The 20,852-nt window shown below is 37.2% G+C and overlaps 1 protein-coding gene across 5 annotated transcripts in view; it reads left to right on the top strand.

Annotated features, from left to right (window-relative positions):
• Positions 1–20,852, top strand: part of YEATS2 (YEATS domain containing 2) — an 85,078-nt gene that overhangs the window by 6,326 nt on the left and 57,900 nt on the right. For all 5 annotated transcript variants that reach the window (XM_053657705.1, XM_053657703.1, XM_053657706.1 and 2 more), the window contains exons 2-7: positions 1,568–1,685; positions 5,131–5,228; positions 5,642–5,734; positions 9,016–9,261; positions 10,653–10,768; positions 19,906–20,067. In XM_053657705.1, the coding sequence (XP_053513680.1) occupies positions 1,586–1,685; positions 5,131–5,228; positions 5,642–5,734; positions 9,016–9,261; positions 10,653–10,768; positions 19,906–20,067 (815 nt within the window). In that variant the 5' untranslated portion in view covers positions 1,568–1,585. The remainder of the gene's footprint in view (positions 1–1,567; positions 1,686–5,130; positions 5,229–5,641; positions 5,735–9,015; positions 9,262–10,652; positions 10,769–19,905; positions 20,068–20,852) is intronic.

Raw genomic sequence — 20,852 nt, 5'->3', positions numbered from 1 at the left:
CCAAGAACTGGCCATGTCTCATGAGATGTGTCAGCAAGACAGGGTTCTGGGACTGTGTTTTAGGTTTTCTCTGATATGAAACTAAAACCTTTTACTAAGAATTCTAGTGACTATATATTACATAATTTTTGTAATTCCAATTATACAATTAAAATTCTTTTGGGGGGGTATTTCAAAGTATAGAATAGTAAAAGATTTTGGTTTGGGTCTTTAGCCTTTTCAAAAACTCAGACTAGTTTCTTTGAATGGATGTGATACAGGGCATTTCTGCTTTCTTATATTGTAAAATAAATAAAAATATACACTGCCTTTTAAAGACTAAGAACAAAGATAAAAATGTAAAATATCTTATTGCTAATTTGTTTATATTGATTACATTGTTTGAATGATAATATTTTGGGTATATTGAATAAAATATATTGTTAAAATTAATTTACACATTTCTTTTTCTTGTTTTAAATGTGGCTGCTAGAAGATACTAAATTTGTTTGTGGCTCACATTTCTTTTGGACAGTGCTGGGCTCAATAGCACATCCTACACTGACTCAGGGCATAGTAACAAGTACGCAGTGAGACACAGTTTGGAAGAGGAGTGGGACCCAGTAGAACTTTTGTCTGTTTGTTGAGAGGGGAAGGGAGGGAGAAGGAGGAAGAGAAACATCGATTGGTTGCCTTTTGCTCCATCTGGGGACCAAACCTACAATCTAGGCAGGTGCCTGCACTGGGAATCAAACCAGCGAACTGGTGACCTTTCATTTTGCGGGCCAACACCCAGCCAACCGAACCAGATCAGTAAGAGCTAGAACTCTTCACAATTATATTAATATTCTGTGTCTGTGCTGCCTAACGTACCTACTAGCTACTGGTGACTAGTTCTGAAACATGAAATACTGAAATGTGGGACAAAATCAAATTTTAGATTTTATTTCATTTTAATTAACTTTAAATAGCCATATATATTGGTAGTGGTCGATGAATCAGGACAGTGCAGATCTAGATTTAGTGGATTTTAATATAAGTCTGTACAGTATGTGTTTACTATAGGTAACAATAAATGATCAGTAACAATATTGAGTACCTGTTCTGTAGCAGGTACTGTGGTAAGTACCACAGAGAGGGTTTGTATAATAATAATAAATTGTTTATGGAGACTTTATGTTGCTCATATATTATAATATGCTTGATGCTTTGTGAATTCTGAGATATTGTGTGGGCTTTGCCATGTTTTCATTAAATTCAGCTTCCTTTTCTTTTTCTTCTTCTTCTCCTCCTCTTCTCCATCTCCCCTTTTTTTCCCTTCTTTCCCTTTCCTTTCCTTTTCCTTCTGTAAGGGCCCTTCTGTGAAAACCTGGCTTCTTTTGAAAAGTCTGAATAATGTGCTGCCTTGTAAAAGGGTTTTTTTTGAAAGGAAACCCATGATTTGTAACACATGATAATATGAGGATAATAATTTTTTTCTTAGTAAACTTGTGAAGTTGTGCTTTTGGCTTTTAAAGGGATATGTACACATATATTTGTAAGTACCAGTATCAAGCTCTTTTATTAATTAATTATTATTGCTTCATAGTGAAGAACAGATGTCATCATGTCTGGAATCAAGCGGACGCTCAAAGAAACTGACCCTGACTATGAAGATGTATCTGTGGCCCTTCCAAACAAGCGGCATAAAGCGATTGAGAGTTCAGGTAGAAATTCAGATACTTGGGCAGTTACTTATTTCTGCGTCGGCACATGTCTCCCTGTGAAGTTTGTAGGAGCTAAAGTGAAATGCATTTCCACTGTCGTGTATAATTCCAAGAAGGTTGTGAGCAGGATTAACTGAGCGCTCTGTTTAACAGCAGCGCACCGTGTGTGGTGTGCACAAAAGGAACAGTCAGGAAGGCAGTAAAAGCGTCAGTAGTGAGGTAGGCTGTAAGTTTTGGCTACCATCATGTGTCAGGTGAACCCTAAAGTCCTACGATATGTGTGCTACCATGTGGTGTTACACGAGATGAGTATAGGTGGTACATAGATTCAGGGTTGTTTTTTGTTTTTTTAAGATTTTATTTATTTTTAGAGAGAGGGGAAGGGCAGACGAAAGGGAGGGAGGGAAACAGTGTAAGAGAAATATTGGTCAGTTGTCTCTCGTATGTGCCCAGACCCTGAATCAAACCAGTGACCTTTCGCTTTGCAGGATGGTGCCCAACCAACTGAGCCATAGCAGTCAGGACTGGATTAAAAAATTAGGACTGGTTTTTCATGTTAATAGTTACAAATTATTTTAATGTCCATGATGGTTTCATGAGACTTGTGGTTTCATAACTGCTGTTGTCAAGAGAAGGCTAAGATTATTTTAAAATATTACTTGTTTTAAGTAGATGTTTCACATGGTTCTCCGACGTGATAGGTGAGGGGTGCCCTCAAGAGAGGGAGGCGTGTGAACGACGGAAGGTTGGGAAACATTGATGTGGTTTACCCTGCACGTAGGGGCCAGTAGGTAAAGGCCCCGGAGCGTTAAATTACTTGTTCAAGATCATATAGTTAGTTAAAGAGCAGATCACCAATTAAGTGTCTGTAATTACCGTGAATATTTTAACCTTTCGCACAAAAAAGTGCTAAATTTGAGTTTTTAACACAAATTATTTTTTCAAGTAATAAATCTATGTGTTAAAACTAACAGCTGAGTAAAGAAGGCCTCAGAGCCACAGAAAACATGTTGGAGCCCCACAAGGATGCCCCCTGGGGTTTAAGTAGTGAAGAGAGTTCCTGTCTCTGCTTGCAGTGGAGTCGGGCTGTACCCCCGCCCCCCCCCAAGTCTTGGTGGGTCAAAGTTACCAAGTCTAATCCCAAACAATGAAATATTCCACTGCCACTTTCCCTCCCATTCAGCTGTAATTTTATTTACAAGGAAATGTCATTTCCTTTCAGAAACAACCCAAATAAATGTCAAAAATATCATGAAACTCAAATGTATCACATGACATAAATTAAAAAAAATTAAAAGCAAGAATAAGGAAACCTGAAAGTTTTAGTAAACTTCATAATTTCAGTTTAGATTTAAGTTCCCAAATACTCAGCCTAAGTAGGGACAGTTTTTTGTTACTGAGTTACAGTTTGCTATTTTTCCTCTTTTGGTGCCCATATGTATTTGATTCCCAACCATACTTTTTTTTTAGGTTTTATTTACTTGTTTTTAGAAAGGGGGGGAAAGGAAAGGAGAACGAGAGAGAGAAACACCAATGTGTGGTTGCCTCTCACGTGGCCCCCCTGAGGACCTGGCCCACAACCCAGGCTTGTGCCCTGACTGGGAATCAAACAGGCGACCCTTTGGTTTGCAGCAGGAGCTCAGTCCACTGAGCTACACCAGCCAGGGCCATATTTTTATTTTTCAGAATTTTTCTCAAAGTAGATTTGGTTGGATGCTTCCTTTGCGTATGCTGTTCTTCGGGTTTTTTGTTTTGTTTTGTTTTTTAATTTGTAGAGGAAGGGAGGGAGAAAGAGAGGGAGAGAAACATCAATATGTGGTTGCCTCTTGTATACCCCACATGGGGGGCCTGGGCCACAACCCAGGCATGTGCCCTGAATGGGATTCAAATTGGCGACCCTCTGGTTCGCAAGCTGGCGCTCAGTCCACTGAGCCACACCAGCCAGGGCTGTTTTGTTTTTACTTATTCCATGAAAGAGATCATTTAGAAGGATGGGGTTATTTTGCCCTTGCTGGTGTGGCTCAGTGGATTGAATGCCAGCCTGTGAACCAAAGGGTCCCCATTAGATTCCCCATTGGGTCACATGCTGGGGTTGCAGGCCAAGTTCCTGGTGGGGGGGGTGTGTGAGAGGCAACCACACATTGATGCTTCTCTCCCTCTCTTTCTCCCTCCCTTCCCCTCTGTCTGAAAATAAATAAATAAAATCTTTTAAAAAGAAGAAGAGTTTATTTCTGAGGAACATAGGATAAAACAGCTTTCAGTGATCTTTGTCTCTAGGGAGACTTCCAGTCTTCTCTAAACATGTCTGCTGGTTTCTGCATACAAGGTTTATATAAACAAGGATATATACAGAATAAGAATAATAGAAAATATTCTTTACCTCAGATATGAGAAAAGTCAGTCATTTGCCTCTGCAGACATAATTATAATAATGTTTACACCGCCCTGGCCAGTGTGGCTCAGTTGGTCAGAACATCTTCCCCTAACTGAAAAGGTGCAGGTGTGATCTCCAGTCAGGCCAAATACCGGGGCTGTGGGTTCAGTCCCTGGTCCAGGTGTGTGTGAAAGGCAACCAGTCATCACATTGATGTTTCTCTCTCCCTCCCTTCCTCTCTCTAAAAGCAATGAAATAAAAATGTCCTTGGGTGAGGATGTAAAAAAACTTTTTAAAATGTTTATCTTGCCCTGGCTGGTGTAGCTTAGTGGATTGAGCACGGGCCTGCGAACCAAATAATTGCGGTTCGATTCCCAGTCAGGGCACATGCCTGGGTTGCGGGCCAGGTTCCTAGTAGGGGGCACGTGAGAGGCAACCGCACATTGATGTTTCCCTCCCTCTCTTCCTCTCTCCCTTCCCCTCTCTCTTAAAATAAATAAATATTTTTTAAAAACAGCAATGTTGGAATTATGTAGGCCAGTTATTTTGTAGAATGTCCTTCAGTTTAGGTTTTTCTGATGTCCCTGTGATTTGATTCAGCTTCCTTGGCAGGGGTGACACGGAGTGATGTAGTTACAACACACAAGGTTGGCCCTGGCTGGTGTCGATCAGTGGATTGAGCACCAGCCTGTGAACTGTAAGGTCCCTGGTTTGCTTCCCAGTCTAGGGCACATGCCTGGGTTGTGGGGCCAGGTCCCCAGTAGGGGGCGTGCGAGAGGTGACCTACCACTGTTTCTCTCACACATTGATGTTTTTCTCCTCCATCCCTTCCCCTCTCTCTGAAAATAAATAAGTAAAATCTTAAACAAAAAACACTTCAAAGAAAAACAATACACAAGGTCAGTTTGCCCCAATATTAATGATGTTAACTTTTCATCGTTGGCTAAATGATGGCCACTGGTCTTCTCTACTGTAGAGTTACTGTTTCCTGGGTTTCATTTGTGCTTGCTGACTTACATGAAGACAACCACTGATAATTAGACCTTGGATTGTTTTGTGTTCTTTGTGTAGCTCGAGACGCTGCTGTACAGAAGATTGAGACTATTATCAAGGAACAGTTTGCGCTTGAAATGAAGAATAAGGAACATGAAATTGCAGTCATTGACCAGGTATAATGATGATAAATTTTTTAAACTATTGAAAAAAAATGTGTACATGATGACTTGACTTTTTTTTTTTTTACAAATTGCAGGAAAAGATAAATTTTTTTAATTACCTAAACTTTTATCCCAAAAGATCATCTTTCTCTGCTGTTTTGCTCAAATTTTTGTGGACATTTCAGTGACTATGTACGTGTACATATAAATAGAAATATTAACATGTCTATATCCTTGCAAAAACATCGGGTTTTGTCATTCTTTCGGATCTTTTGTCAATCTGATAGGTGGAAAATGGTCGTTTTTATTTGTCTTTGATTATTAGCAAGGTTGAGCTTTTTTTGGTTGCTCGCATTCTTATGAATTACTTGTATATCTGTCTTATCATTTCCATCTTTAAAGTAATGAGTAACATTTGTTTTTAGCGACTGATTGAGGCAAGAAGGATGATGGATAAACTTCGCGCCTGTATTGTAGCGAACTACTACGCTTCTGCGGGACTTCTAAAAGTTTCTGAGGTAAGTTTTCCTCATACGCAGTCATTTCTGGCCATTCATATTTGTTGAATGAAGGAGAAATTAGTGTTGATGTGGAATTCTTGCCTTTGAAACATTTCTTTGTTGACTGATTTTGAGAGAGAGAAACATCAATTTGTTATTCTGCTTATTTATGCATCCATTGGTTGTTTGGTGTATGTGCCCTGACCATGGATCAAACCTGCAACCTTGGCACATCAGGACACTGCTCAAACCAACTGAGCTATCCAGCCAGGGCTTGAAACATTTTTTTATATCGACCTTCAGAATTCAAGAAGTGTAGATGAGCCTACTATGCTCGACCGTAATTCTTTTTTTCCCCTAATCCTCATCCGAGGACATTTTTTTTTCATTGCTTTTTAGAGAAGGAAACGTAGAGGTGAGAGAAAAATACCAGTTGGTTGCCTCTCACATGTGACTGGACAGGGATTGTTCATACTTGGACCAGGGATCAAACCCCACCACCTAGGCATGTGCCCTGACCAGGAATCGAACCTGCAACCTTTCAGTTATGGGACAATGCTCCAACCAGCTGAGCTACATGAAGCAGGGCAACCTTAATTCTTTAATTCTCACACCTCTCTATATTGTTAATAATCCTAAATAACATATTTTTCTTTTTTTACTTAATCCCACTCCTGCTAATATTTAGCTATGTTGTTAGGCTTTGCACATATAAAAATAACTTGCCTTATTCCTCTCCACTTGATTGTGTCTGGCTTTGGAGTAAGTTATAGATTAATTTTCCTTTGACCTTTTACTACTAATGAATGGTCATTTTTTTTTGTTTCAGATTTGCCCTGTTCAAAGAGGTGACTTTTTGTGAAAAAAAGTCACCTCTTTTTATGAAAAATTTCAAATACATTGAAAAAGTTCAATAAGCACCTAGTAATGTATTACTTAGATTTAGCAATTTTAAGACTTTGCCATATTTGCTGTATCTATTTTACTTTTCTCTAAAACAGTTGAAAGTAAGTTCTGAGCATCATGACACTTTATCCCTAATATTTAATTATGTGTTTCCTAAAGGTCATTCTTGCATGTAGTCACATTACCTGAGAGAATGATTCACTAATATTGTATGTTAACCAGTCCAGATCTTCCCAGTTGTTCCCAGAATATCTTTCAAAGTTTGTTTGTTTGTTTGTTTGTTTTAACAAGGATCTAATTGAAGTTCCTGGCTCCATTTGGCTCTTTTGTCTCTGGTTTCATTTTACCTAGACTGATTCTCCCACCTTTTTTCCCCCCAGGATACTGACTTAATTGAAGAGACCAGGCCATTTTTCTTGTCCACTCTTCCACATTTTGAGTTTACGTTTTGCCCTCAGGTTATTCCTTCATTCTCTTTATTTTTCTGTAAACTGGAGGTCAAGTCCGAAGATTTGATTCTATTAAGGTTCTTTTTGTCAATAATAATTCATAGGTGACACTGTATTTCACATCAGGAGATGTAATATTCAGGTTCTTGGTGGTAATAAGAGTAATCACTGGTTCCTGTGATCACCACTAGATTGCACCAGTTATGAGACGGGGGCAGGCCTGCACAGAAACAGAACAGATTGTTGGATGTTTCGGTAATTTTAACATAACTTTGTTATGTCTTTTTCCAGTTAGAATCAGGTAATTCTTCTTTTGGACAGTACTGGCTCTGTGAGAACTGGGGCAGGTACAAAGGCACACGGCTTTGCTCCATTCCCTTTGGCTTTTACAAATACATGTGCAGGCTTTCCTGTCATCCCGTGGGGATTTAGGTACGGGCACTGGTGATACTCCTGATGTAGATACTCTAGAGATATATGGAGTGTTATTTGAGTTTAATTTTAGACGACAGATACTTGTTTGTTCTATTGCAGGAGTCTCCATAAAAAACATTAACATCGAACTACTCTTCTGCAGCTACCATAACGAATTACTACAGCTTGGTTGGCTTCAAACAACAGGAATTTATTGTTGTGATTTTGGATTCTAGCAGTCCAAAGTCAAGGTGTTGGCTGGGCTGTGCTCTCTCTGAGGGCTCCAGGGCAGAATTCTTCCTAGCCTCTCCCAGCTTCTGGTGGTTGCTGGCAATTCTTGGTGTTCTTTGGCTGGTAGCTGCATCACTCTAATTTCTGTCTGTCTTCGTGTGGATGTTTTTCCTCTGTGTATCTTTTCTTACACTCTGTGTTCAAGTTTCCCTCTTGAAAGGACATTAGTAATTGAATTTAATGATTTCATCTGAACCAGATTACATCAGCATAGACCCTGTTTCCAAATAAAGTCACGTTCATAGGGTTAGGGTGGACAGGAGTGTTTGGGAGACACTATTTCACCCAGAGCAGGTTCTGATGTCATATGTGGCTTGCTTTTGGATTCAACAAGATGGACATCATGACCTAGTGCCTGCATGACAAAGGACTGTAGCTACTCTGAAGAGCTAGTTTTTTATTTGATATTTTCTTCCTTTTTTCTTTCTTGTTTTACTATTAGCAGTTTTAAATTGGGCTATTTATGGTCTAGAAATGCACTGATTTTTATCTTGTTATATTCTGATTAGGATGTATTCAAGGGTATTGAAGTATATTTTGTCTGTTATGATCTGTCATTTATTTTTAGTTTATTGTAACAAAGTGCATTTATAGCTCTAAAAGATGATACCTTTATTATTGAAATTCAACAACTTTGTTGCTTTGACTCCAAAACGCCAGTGCCAAGCTCCTTTTTTCTTTCTAAAACAATTATTTTAATAGCACAGTTTTTAAAAGCTGGGCTTCCTAGGAGGCAGCTACAGTGTACCGCATTATATAACAGAACACACTGTATTTTGAATGCCTGTAACAAGATACAGAAAAATACCCTAGGCTTCAGTACCGAATCTAGGGCAAACTTTATGGCAGTATTAAGCATTTTAAAGCATTCTATTCTATACACATACAGTTTTTATTTTTGTATTTCTTATAGAAATATTTTATTCAGAGTTTATATAAAGTCATGTGAAACTTTCAAGTCACATTTTGCTTTTCATATGTTGCTGTGTATTTATTTTTCATTTACCTTTAGAGGACTTGTATCTTTAGCTCTTGGTTTTTTAGTACTTTTGCAAAATTATTTATCACTGTTGTTGGTTCAGACCACATTAAGGAATTTGGACTTCATTTTATGGTAGTGGAGAGATTTTGAAAGATTTTAAGCATGATCTGGAAACAGATAAGGGTTTTAGAAAGATCAAAATTGTACCTACTTTTGGTGAATTTGGCTGTTTGTTTCTATTGCTTTTGTTTTTGCAGGGATCAAAAACATGTGATACAATGGTTTTTAATCATCCTGCTATCAAGAAATTTTTGGAATCACCATCCAGGTCATCATCTCCTGCCAATCAGAGATCAGAAACGCCATCAGCCAATCATTCTGAAAGTGATTCTTTATCTCAGCACAATGACTTCTTATCCGACAAAGACAATAACAGCAATATGGATATAGAGGAAAGACTCTCAAACAGCGTGGAACAGAAACCAAGTCGAAATACTGGAAGGGTATATATAGTTGGATGGATGGGAGGGAGCCAGAGAAGGGAACTAGTGTTTACTGGAGTGTGCACATGTTATTTCATTTAACGTTCTTTGGAACCCTGGGAAATAAGTTAATTATGTCCCTTTTAGAGATGGGGAGATTTTAACATTCAGGGTTCCTGTGCGTGGCACAGCTCCTAGTGCCACTGCCATAGATCGGAAAGAAACCCTGGGGAGCTGGCAGTGCCGCGGCCTTGCCCAGAGTCTTCTACTTTGTCATGTTTGTTCTCAAGAGCAGTGATTCTTCAGCATTTTCCTCTGTGAAACTTTATATTCTTAGATGCCTTGGTAACTGGAGGAAATGTGATGAAGAATAAGTAGAATTGAAAACCATGTATTGCTCTTTGACCCCGCCAGTTTGTGGAGCTGCCCTCTCACGCTGCTCTGAAGTTCTCGGTGTGATACTGGGCTGTAGAGATGAAACCGGGGGGTTTTCTCAGGCAGGTGTTGTGCAGTGGAGCAAATTTCAAGGTTGCTTTCCACATATTCAGACATCAAGGATATGATTTATTTTTGATAAAAATAAAAAATTTTTAAATTTCTGACTATAAATTTATGTGTTCATTGCTGGAAAGTAAAAAGAATAGAAAAATTATTCATAATGCCACCAATTTAAAACCAGTCCTAATGCTTGGAATTATTGTCAGTTTCAGTATTATTTCTGGGAAAATACCATATATGTTTTTCTTTTTACAGTTAAAAAGAGTTTAGGTTGTGTTGGTCATTGATTTAAGAATTTATCATCTTTTATGTAACATACATGCTTATGTTTATGTATTAGATACTTAGTACTTCTGTGTTTCAGGCACTTTTCTAAGAACTATACAAAACAATCATGGGAGGTAAAAACTATTACCCTTATTTTACAGGTGAGGAAATTGAGACAGAAAAGTTAAATAATTATCCAAGTGTTTTCACATCTAGTACATGGAAGAACCAGACTTTAAACTCTGGCACTCTATCTCCATTGTCAAACTGTAAATTAATCATTGTGTTTATATTACTTCTCACTGAAAATGTTTGGTAGTATAGACATTGAAAAGAAAGTAAATTCCCTTGGGTCCTTTCCCCGTTCTCATTTCCCAGATGTGACCATTGTAATAGTTTCTTGCGTATCCCTCCACATCCTTTTGCATATACAAAGCAGATGTGTATGTCTATTTAAAAAAACACACATGTACACATGCAAATAGAGTATAGAGACATTTTGTGTTCTTTTATGCTATGCGGTGCCACAAAGCCACAGAATTTTGTAGTAAAATTCTGAGTTATTCCATTCATACCTTGTATGATTTTGCAGTTCCTGCCTGTTAAAAACTTTCCAGATTGAAAATGAAAATTATTATTTCTTTCAGGACACTTCTAGTGTTTCTGGCTCCCATAAAACAGAGCAGCGGAATGCTGATCTTACAGGAGATGAGACTTCACGACTTTTTGTAAAGAAAACAATAGTAGTGGGCAATGTGTCCAAGTGAGTATCCAGCTGAATTGTCTCCTTTTCAGTTACCCATTTATGTTACTAGAACTCTGGCATACTCTTATCATAGTATTACAGTAGACAGAGGTCTCAGGGATTCTTCTTTCCAAACTCTTAGTTGTTTTAAAAGTAAGCTTGGATTCAGTGACTTGAGAATCTGCCTTAGTTGTCTGTTAATCTTTGATATAGAATAAAATTGGGCTTGGTAGAAATTTCTAAGACATGTACTTTTACACAGGCATATAAGTGTGGATAAGTTCGAAGGAATTTTTGACTTCTGACCGAGTTTTAACCTTAGAGGCCTTAGCTAGTTCCTAAATATGTGTATTTGGTTGCTCAAATTGAAATAAATGTTTCAAATTTGTAGTAGACAATTGCAGAGCAGGTCTTGAAGAACACAGAATTCTTCCAAGTTAAAGGGCTATCTCTTTAACAGGATGATCTCAGGCTGTTTTGTGGGAACGTTAGCATTTTTTGCCAAACATCTATGAATGGGTAAGGATATAAATCTTCAGATAGTGTCAGAATGTTATTTCCTGAAAAAGTCTTACTTGCCTTCTCCAGCCTCATTCGGTACACTTCCTGTTTCTCTTGTCATTTTTCTCATCCAGTCATTTCCCGTAGTCATACATTTTCCCCAAGTCAGACTAGAATCTCTTGTGTGAGGTGTGTCTTACTCGTTTTGTTCCTTAAGTAGTTGATGTTCAGTAAATATTTGATTGAAGAATAAATTGACCCACTTATGGAAGTTGTAATTAGATTCAATTATTAAAATAAAGGATTTGGAAGTATAATCATTAGCTGGGGAAAAATCAAATTGGGGAACTCTTCCAAGCCCCAGTTAATGGACAAACAAGATGTACTTTAAAAATCTCAGGATACTAAAAACAAAGATTCTTACTGGTCTTTGCCAGAGATGTCCAACCCGTGGGCTGCATGTGGCCCAACACAAAGTTGTAAATTTACTTAAAACATTACTTAGTTTTATTACTTAGATATATGTATTTTCTATATTAGTGTTCACAAACTTGGGACCTGCTCACTGATTTTAAAAGATTATCAAAAGGGCAACTATCTGACTAGGGTCGTTATGTGAGGATTTTTTTGCTTATCTGTGGTGGTGGATATCACAAAAATTATTCACGATGATTTTGCTCATCAGTTTTCATTAGTGTTTGTATATTTAACGTGTGGCCCAAGACAACTCTTCTTCCAGTGTGGCCCAGAGATGACAAACGACTAGACACCCCCAGTCTATATAATAGTGTGTGTTTGTTTATTTATTTAAAAGATTTTCATTTACTTACTTTTAGAGGGGAAGGGAGGAAGAGAGGGAAACATCAATGAGTGGTTTCCTCTCGTACACCCCCTACTGGGGACCTGGCCCACGAATCAGGCATGTGCCCTGACTGGGAATCAAACCGGTGACCCTTTGGTTCACAGGCTGGCACTCAGTCCACCGAGCCACACCAGCTAGAGCTATGTACTGGTATTCAAATAGAAGCAGAAAATACAACAAAAACAATTCTATTTTTGTTTTTCTTCTTTTTTTTAATATTAAATTTTATTTAGTTACTTTTCAAGTACATTTTTTTTCATCTATTTCTCCCATCCCACCCCACCCCCTGCCCTGTCTCCCCCCTCCTTCCCATTCCCCCCCCCCCAGTCCTCATCTCTGTGTCTTTCATACTTGTTCCTCATGTTTTTCTAAATTACTTTAGAGTTAGCATGTATTCACTGAATGGGACTAAACAGTTCGTATGAAGTGTTAAGAGTTGAGGTCTTAACTACCATTACAGGACAGATCAGCCCAGAAAATGCCCAAACTAGAAATCTAGATAGACCCACAAGAATATTGAGGAGAAACAGTCTTTGACATTTTCAAGCAGTTAGTGTAATTTGGAGACTTTTAAAGATGAGCTAGAACGAAAATACTGGTTAATCACAGATTTTTAAAAAATTTATCTTTAGAGGGAAAGGGAAGGAGAGAGGGAGAGAAATATCAATGTATGGTTGCCTCTCATGCGTCCCCTGCTGGGACCTGGCCCGAAACCCAGGCATGTGCCCTGACTGGGAATCGAACCGCAATCCTTTGGTTCACACGGGGCTGGGGATTGAGCCCGAGCTCAATCCACTGTGCTACACCAGCCAGGGCACGGATTTTAAGCAGATAGGAGTAAGTGGCATGAAAGTTGTAAAGTCTGCGCTGGGAGAGGGTAAAAATACTGATATACTTTAGAGGTTAAAAATACTGATATACTTTAGACTTTGTTAAGAGTGCTTGCTGGAATATATAAGATAACTAAAGGAATAGATACAGAGATTAAAAGTCTTCAGGGGAGGTGGAAATTGAATTAAAAAGGAGAAAAAAACTGATTCTAGAAAAGGGTAAGCGAGATCAGGAGGAGGGATATGAAGAAGAGAAAAAATTACAAATAGTATCAAATAATTTAGTAACAACAAATCAAGTATATCAACAATCATAAAAATACATATGGATTTAACTAATTAAAATATAGTAATTATTATATTGAGATAACATAACCTAAAATTCAGATCTCTGTATTTATCAATGATATCTAAATACAGAAAGATTGAAAGTAAATAAGTAGTATCTTGCTCCTGGCATATGCCCTTAGTTTGGCTCAAATAAACTCTTAGGAAAAAAATTTTTTTTAATTTATAAAAGAAAGAAAACAATCAAATAGATAAGTTAATAGGCAGAACATGCTAACTAAAGAAAGCTATTGTGGCACATTAATACCAGGTAGAAGACTTTAAGACCAAAAGCATTCATAAAGGTAAAGACAGTTACTATATAGTGATAAAAGGTTCTTTTCACCAAGAATACAAGTAAGTTCTGAGCTTCTGTGTACTTGATAACATAATCTTAAAATGATAACATATCCTTAAAGTAGAACCACAAGCAGAAATTGCCAAATGTGGTACCATACATCTCTCAGTAATGGCTAGATGAAGTGAACTACCCATATAAGTATAAAAAATTGGAATATCAGTTAACAAAACTTGATCTAAAGTACATGTCAAATCAAAAGAGGTAACCCGCTGGCTGGTGTAGCTCAGTGGATTGAGTGCTGGCCTGTGAAACAAGTAAAGTACATGTCAAGAACATTATACAAAACAATTAAGAGAAACATTTTTTAAGCCCAGAAGGAACATTGATGAAAATAGACTTTTTTCCTGACTGCTAGTGCAGTAAAGTTAAACATCAGTGACATTAGGATGACCAGAACACCTTTGTGTTACCTGGAAATGCACAGCACTTCCCCAAAACCCGTAAATCGATGAAAAATCACATTAACATCATCAGAGCTAGATAAAATTAAAAGTCGTAGGATAACACTAAAGAGATAGTTAAAGGGAAATTTACAGTCTTAACTGACTACAGTAGAAGAAAGGCTTAAAATTAATTAATTAGATGAAATAATGGAGTGGGGGAAGCAAAGACATTAGAGGGGAAAATAAGTATAGCATACATAAACCAGGTGAAATTAAGTAAGGAAAAAAGACAAATATTATTGAAAAATATAGGTACTGCACTATTAAAGAAATAAGACATTATGTAATTCTTTATGCCAGTACATTTGAAAACTTAGAGGAAATGAAGAATTTCCTAGAAAAATACAACTTAAAGTGACCCAATCAATAATGGAAAACTGAATAGTCTTAGAACTACTAAGTTTAATTATTGATTTTTTAAATATTCCTGTGACAAAATCAAACCAAGCCCCTTGGCTTAGAGTGCTTTATAGGCTGAGTGAACAGATAATTCCAGTTGTACGCAAAATCTGGGGGAAAAAGAGACAACACTTACCAACTTACACTATGAGCATTTACTGATGAGGCCTGACACAGGGTTCATAAGAAAAGGAAAACGTAGGACATTCGCACTTAAGAATATAGATGCAAAATTCTGAACAAATCCTTAGCAAACTGAATTCAGTTACTCTAGAAATGGTAGTCATGAGCAAGAAATGCAAGTTTGGGTTAACATTAGAAATCAATAAATAGACATATTAACATTAAAGAAAAACACAATCACCTCAAAAAATGCAGAAACAACATTTGACAAAGCTCAGCATCTGTTGATATTTGTAATCTTCCTGGCAGATTTGGAATTAACTCAGATAAAGAATATCTTCAGCCTGGCTGGTATAGCTCAGTGGCTTGAGCATGGGCCTAGGGACTGAAGGGTCAATGTTTGATCCCAGTCAGGGCACATGCCTGGGTTGCATGCCAGTTCCCCAGGAAGGGGCGTGAGAGAGGCAACTACACATTGATGTTTCTCTCCCTCACTTTCTCCCTCCCTTTCCCTCTCTCTCAAAATAAAAAACTTTAAAGTATATCTTCAAAAAACTTACAGCAGAATATAATACTGAGTGGTAAACTTAGAAGTCTTCCCTTTAGAATTAGGAACAAGCCCTGGGTAGTGTTGCTCAGTGGATTGAGCACTGGCTTGTGAACCAAGAGGTCCTCAAGTTTAATTCCCTGTCAGGGCACATTCCTGGGTTGCAGGCCAGGTCCCAGTACCCACCTGGGGATATGAGAGAAGCAACCAAACAATGTTAACTTCTCTCCCTGTTTTTCTCCCTCTCCCCTTCTCTCTAAAATATAAAATATTTTTTAAAAACAGGAAGAAGACAAATGCCTAGTGTCAGTACTCCTATTAAGCATTGCTTTTGGAGATACTAATGTGAAATTTTAAAAATTAAAAATTATACATTAGAAAATAAGGTACAAAATGTCATTAACAGGTCGTGTTGTCTATGTAGAAAAAGCAAACAATTTTTTATAGTTTTAGAGTTAATGAGAGAAGTCAGCAAGATTGTTGAATATAACAATACACAAAAGTCTATTTTTTTCTGTGTAATAGCCACAAGATTGGAACATGATTTTTAAAAGATATATTTGCTATAGCAATCAAAATATATGTTGGCCTTCCATGAAGAATTATAAAAACTTTATTAAAAGAAATGAAGTAACTAAATAGAGCAGTATACCATGTTCATGAATAAGAAGGCTCAGTACTATCAAATTGTTATGTAGACACTCTGATTAAAGCCCCATAGGGTTCATGAAATTCACAGGCTGGTTTTATATACGGAAGAGCAAAGAGTCAAGACTGGACAAGAATATTGCTGAAGAAGAACTAAGTTAGGCAGCTTCACCCACTGTATCACCAAGGATAACCATAGGCATAGACAACTCACATAGAAAGTCATTACCATGTTTTCCAGCAGAATGTAAGAAGGGGCCTCATGAAATAAAAACAACTGCAAAAGGGAAAGCTAAAGATACTAATTTTACTATCAACAGGACTTAAAGGAATGGCTTGTTTTGGCTTTTAAAAGGCCAAACCAGTTGCAACATTCTTGGTGGCAATGAGTAGGAACCAGAAGAGTCCACAGAGTCCTAGCACCCTGAAACCTGCATGAAATCAACCCAAAGTTTAGCAGGGGTGTCCAACCCAAACGCAGGCAGCATAAAGCCCCCAATGGCTGTGAATGCAGTCCAACACAGAATCATAACGGGCTTTGACTTAATACCTTTTTTTTGCTCATCAGTTTTCGTTAGTGTTTGTGTATTAATGTGTGGTCCAAGACAGCTGTACTTCCAGTGTGGCCCAAAGACACCAAAAGGTTGGACACCCCTGGTAGAGGTTCCCTAACCCAAGAATAAAATATTTATCAGTTTATTTCTGTATTATGTACCCACTTGGTGGGAAAAGCAAGGTTGATTTTTTAAAATCACAAAGGAATCAGAACATGAAACAGTGCCCCATAGACCAAAAGACATTTAAAAGGAAAGAATTAACTGCAATGACTCACTTTGGTTAGTTGATATAGCTGTTAAATCTTGCTGCAATTCAGTTTTTTTTAATTAAAAATTTTTCAGCTTTATTGAGATATAATTGACAAAAATATAAGTTATTTAAAGTGTACATTGTGATCATTGGGTTCCTCTTGAGTTTACACGCCTGTCATCTCACATGTTGATCATTTTTTATAGTTCTATTCTCTTAGCAAATTTATAGTACCATGTTACCATCTATATTCATTATGTTATGCCTTAGATCCTCTGTCATAGTTCACAGTCAGTACCCACCTACCAGCCTCTCTGTATTTTCTACTACCCTCAACCCTGGAAACCTTTCGAAGATTCCACCTCTAAGTGATGCTTTGCAGTTTTTCTCTGTCTGGCTTATATCACTTAGCATAATGCTCTCAAGGTCCATCCATGTTGTCACAAGTACGGACTCTCTTTTTGTTGTGTTTCCTGGCAGAATAATACTCCATTGTATATACATGTATGTACCTGTGTGTACATGTAAGTAAATAAATTAAAAAATCACGTCTTCATTCATCTGTTGATGGACACTTATTTCCTTGTCTTGGCTTTTGTAAATGATGCTGCAGTGAACGTGGGTGTGCAGATAACTCTGCAGTATCCTGTTTTCTATACTAGCAGCACTGATTTACATTTCCACCAATAATACACAAGATTTCCCTTTTTTCCATGTTCTTGCCAACACTCGTTTTATCTTGTATTTTTTTAATTTTATTTTTCAGTTACGGTTTATATTCATTATGTTTTATTAGTCTCAGGTGACTTCTTGTATTTTGACAGTAGCCATTCTCACAGCTGAGGTGATAATGCAGTGCAGATTTGACCTGCATATCCCTGATGTTTAGTGATAGTGAACAGCTTCTCCTGTACCTGCTATTTGTATGTCTTCAGAAAAATGTCTGTTCAGTTCCTCCATTTTTTAATGTTTTTTGTTGGGGGGGCTATCAAATTATGTGACTCCTTTACTTACTTTGAATATTAACTTCTTATTAGATACATGATTTGCAAGCTTTTCCCCCCATTTCGTAAGTTGCTTTTTCATTTTGTTGATGATTTTCTTTCCTGTGAAGAAGCTTTTTACTTTGATGAAGCCCCACTTGTTTATCTTTGCTTTTGGTATCAAATCCCAAAAGTCATTTGTCAGACCAATGTCAAAGAGCTTACTCCTTGTGTTTTCTTTTAGGAGTATTTTCTTTGTTTGTTGTAGGTCTTAGATTTAAGTCATTAATCTAATTTGAGTTGATTTTTATATATAGTGCAGGTGGGATTTCATCCTTTTGCACATGGCTGTCCAGTTTTCCCAGTTTTGAGACCATCTTTCTTCAGTTGTATACATATTAGCTCCTTTGTTGTATATATAAATAAACTATACATTTGCGGGTTTATTTCTGGGCTCTGTTCTGTTCCATTGATCATGTGTCTGTTTTTATGCCAGCACCAGACTGTTTTACTTACTGTACCTTTGTAGTATAGTTTGAAAGCATCAGTCAGTGGGGTTCCTCCAGCTTTGTCCTCTTTTCCATACAGATTTTTGGATTTTTAAAAAAATTTCTGTGAAAAATACCCTTGGAATTTTGATAGGCATTGCACTTGATAGGCATTGCAGAGGTGTAATCTGTACACTTGTTTGGGCAGCGTGGCCGTTTTAACAGTGTTCTTCTAATCCATGAACACGGAATGTCTTTCCGTTTGTCTGCATCTTCTGTTTCTTTCATCAGTGTATTACGGTTTTCAGTGTACAGGTCTCTCATCTCCTTGGTGAAAATTTATTGCCAAGTATTTTACTGTTTTTGATGCCATTATAAATTTAATTAATTTTTCATTTTGATATTTTATTGTTAATGTATAGAACTACAACTGGTTTTTTGTGTTCATTTTATGTCCTGTAACTTTACCGGATTTGTTCTGTTTTGGGGGAGTCTTTAGGATTGTCTGTATACAGTGTTATATGCAGACGGAGACATTTTACCTCTTCCTTTCTGATTTCTTTGTCTTGCCTGATTGCTCTTGTAGGACTTCCAATACTGTGTTGGACAAAAGTGGTGAGAATGAGCATCCTTGTGTTGTTCTTGATGTTAGAGGAAAGCTTTTAGTATTTTCACCTTTGAATACGTATTAGCTGTGGGCTTGTTGTATACGACCTTTATTATGTTGAGGTATGCTCTCTCTACACTCAGTTTACCGAGTTTTTATCACAAATGAATGTTGATTTTGTCAAATGTCTTTTTGGCATCTATTAAGATGATCATATGGTTTTTATCCTTCATTTCATAAATGTGGTGTAGCACATTGATTGATTTATGGCTGTCAAGCTTCCTTACATCCCTGGAGTAAATTCCATTTCATCATAATATATGATCCTTTTAATGTACTCTTGAATTTTGTTTGCTAATATTTTGTGGAGAATTTTTGCCTATATTGGCCTGTAATTTGTTTTTTTTGTAGTGTCCTTGTTTGGCTTTGGTGGCCTTATAAAATGAGTTTCTAAGTGCCCTCCTCATCTGTTTTTGGAGGAATTTGAGAAGGATTGCTGTCAGTTCTTCCTTAAGTGTTTGGTAGAATTTACCCTTTAAGCCATCTGGTCCCAGAGTTGTCTTTGTTGGGAGGGTTTTTTCATTACTGATTAAATCTAACTAGTGTTCCAATTTTCTTTTTTTTTATGATTCAGTCTTGCTAGGGTATATGTTGCCAGGAATTTGTGCATTCCTTCTAGGATGTCCAATTTTTTGGCGTGTAATTGTTAATAGTCTTATGATTCGTGGTGTTTGTGTGGTGTCAGTTGCAGTACCTCCTTCACTTATAATTGTATTTGAGTCCTCTCTCTTTTCTTGGTAAATGTAGCTAAAGGTCTTTCAGTTTTGTTTATCTTTTTAAAAAACCAGCTCCTAGTTTCTTTTATCTTTTTTATTATCACTTCAGTCTCTATTAATCTTTGTTATTTCCTTTCTTCTACTAACTTTGGGCTTAGTTTATTTTACTTTTTCTAGTTCCTTGGGATGTAAAGTTAGGTCGTTTATGTGAGATCTTTCTTTTTTCTTAATGCTGGCTTTTATTGGCATAAACTAACTTCTTAGAACTGCTTTTCCTGCATCTCTTGAATTTTGATGTCTTGTATTTCCATTTCAGTTTCAAGACATTTTTTTTATTTCTCTTTTGATTTCTTCTTTGACCCAGTTGTGGTTCAGTAGCATGCTGTTTAATCTCCACATAATTGTGAATTTTTTTGAAGGAAAAAAATTCAGTTTTTTTTTCTTCTCCTTTAGGTATATACCTCCCGATAAAAGAGAAGAAAATGACCAGTCAACCCACAAATGGATGGTGTATGTCCGAGGGTCTCGTAGAGAACCCAGCATTAATCATTTTGTCAAGAAAGTTTGGTTCTTCCTTCATCCCAGCTATAAACCCAATGACCTTGTGGAAGTTAGGTGAGCATCCTTGCATTACGTAACCTAAGAAGTATAGCTTTATTGAACTGGAAGAAACGTGATTTAACTTGTAAACACTCCCTTGAAATTCTCGTATTATTAATAGTTTACTCAGTTTGGGCTCTCAGTCACAGTGTAGTTTTAGCTGTAGTTCCCTGATGACTACTTCACTGAACAGCTAGCGTCCCCCCGTCAGGTTGTTACCATACAAATTGTATTAGCTGACTCTGCTCTCCTCCAGAAATAACTTGTTTATATAGATAAAAGTAGAAAGGCTACTGTTTTTTATGACTAACAGTGTAACAATTAAATATAAGATTTTAGCATTACAGAAATATTTAATGTTGAAAGTTCCTCATGATCTTATCCTCTCAGAAGTAATATTTTGTATAAATTATAGTTGCTGCTGTTATTAGTCACAAAGATAGAATGATTTTTATGCATATTTATATATACAATTCTGAAATTTGTTTTACAAAGGTATAGTCTTGATGTCTTTATGTGATGTTACATTGTCACACTTTCATTGTATGACTGTATTGTGGAAATGGTTGTGGTGTATTATTAGGGAAATCTCCTATATCCTCAGCTCTCTTCAGAACATGCCTTCTACTCCTGACTCTTAAACAAAACGTGCCTGTCTCCTGAGAATACCTTCTCCTGAGAACAGCTTTCAAGTGGAGGCTGCTTTTTTCTCTCACCCACCATGTACCATTGGTTGTAGGGGTAGGGCGTATGTCTTTCTTGCTCGTATATGTGGCTTCCATGTCACTTTTTTTCCTCAC

The sequence above is a fragment of the Artibeus jamaicensis genome, unplaced genomic scaffold (genome assembly GCF_021234435.1).
Source record: "Artibeus jamaicensis isolate MK-2021 breed Jamaican fruit bat unplaced genomic scaffold, CSHL_Jam_final scaffold_474, whole genome shotgun sequence".
Classification (NCBI taxonomy): Eukaryota; Metazoa; Chordata; class Mammalia; order Chiroptera; family Phyllostomidae; genus Artibeus; species Artibeus jamaicensis.
This window is presented reverse-complemented; position numbering and strand designations above follow the sequence as displayed.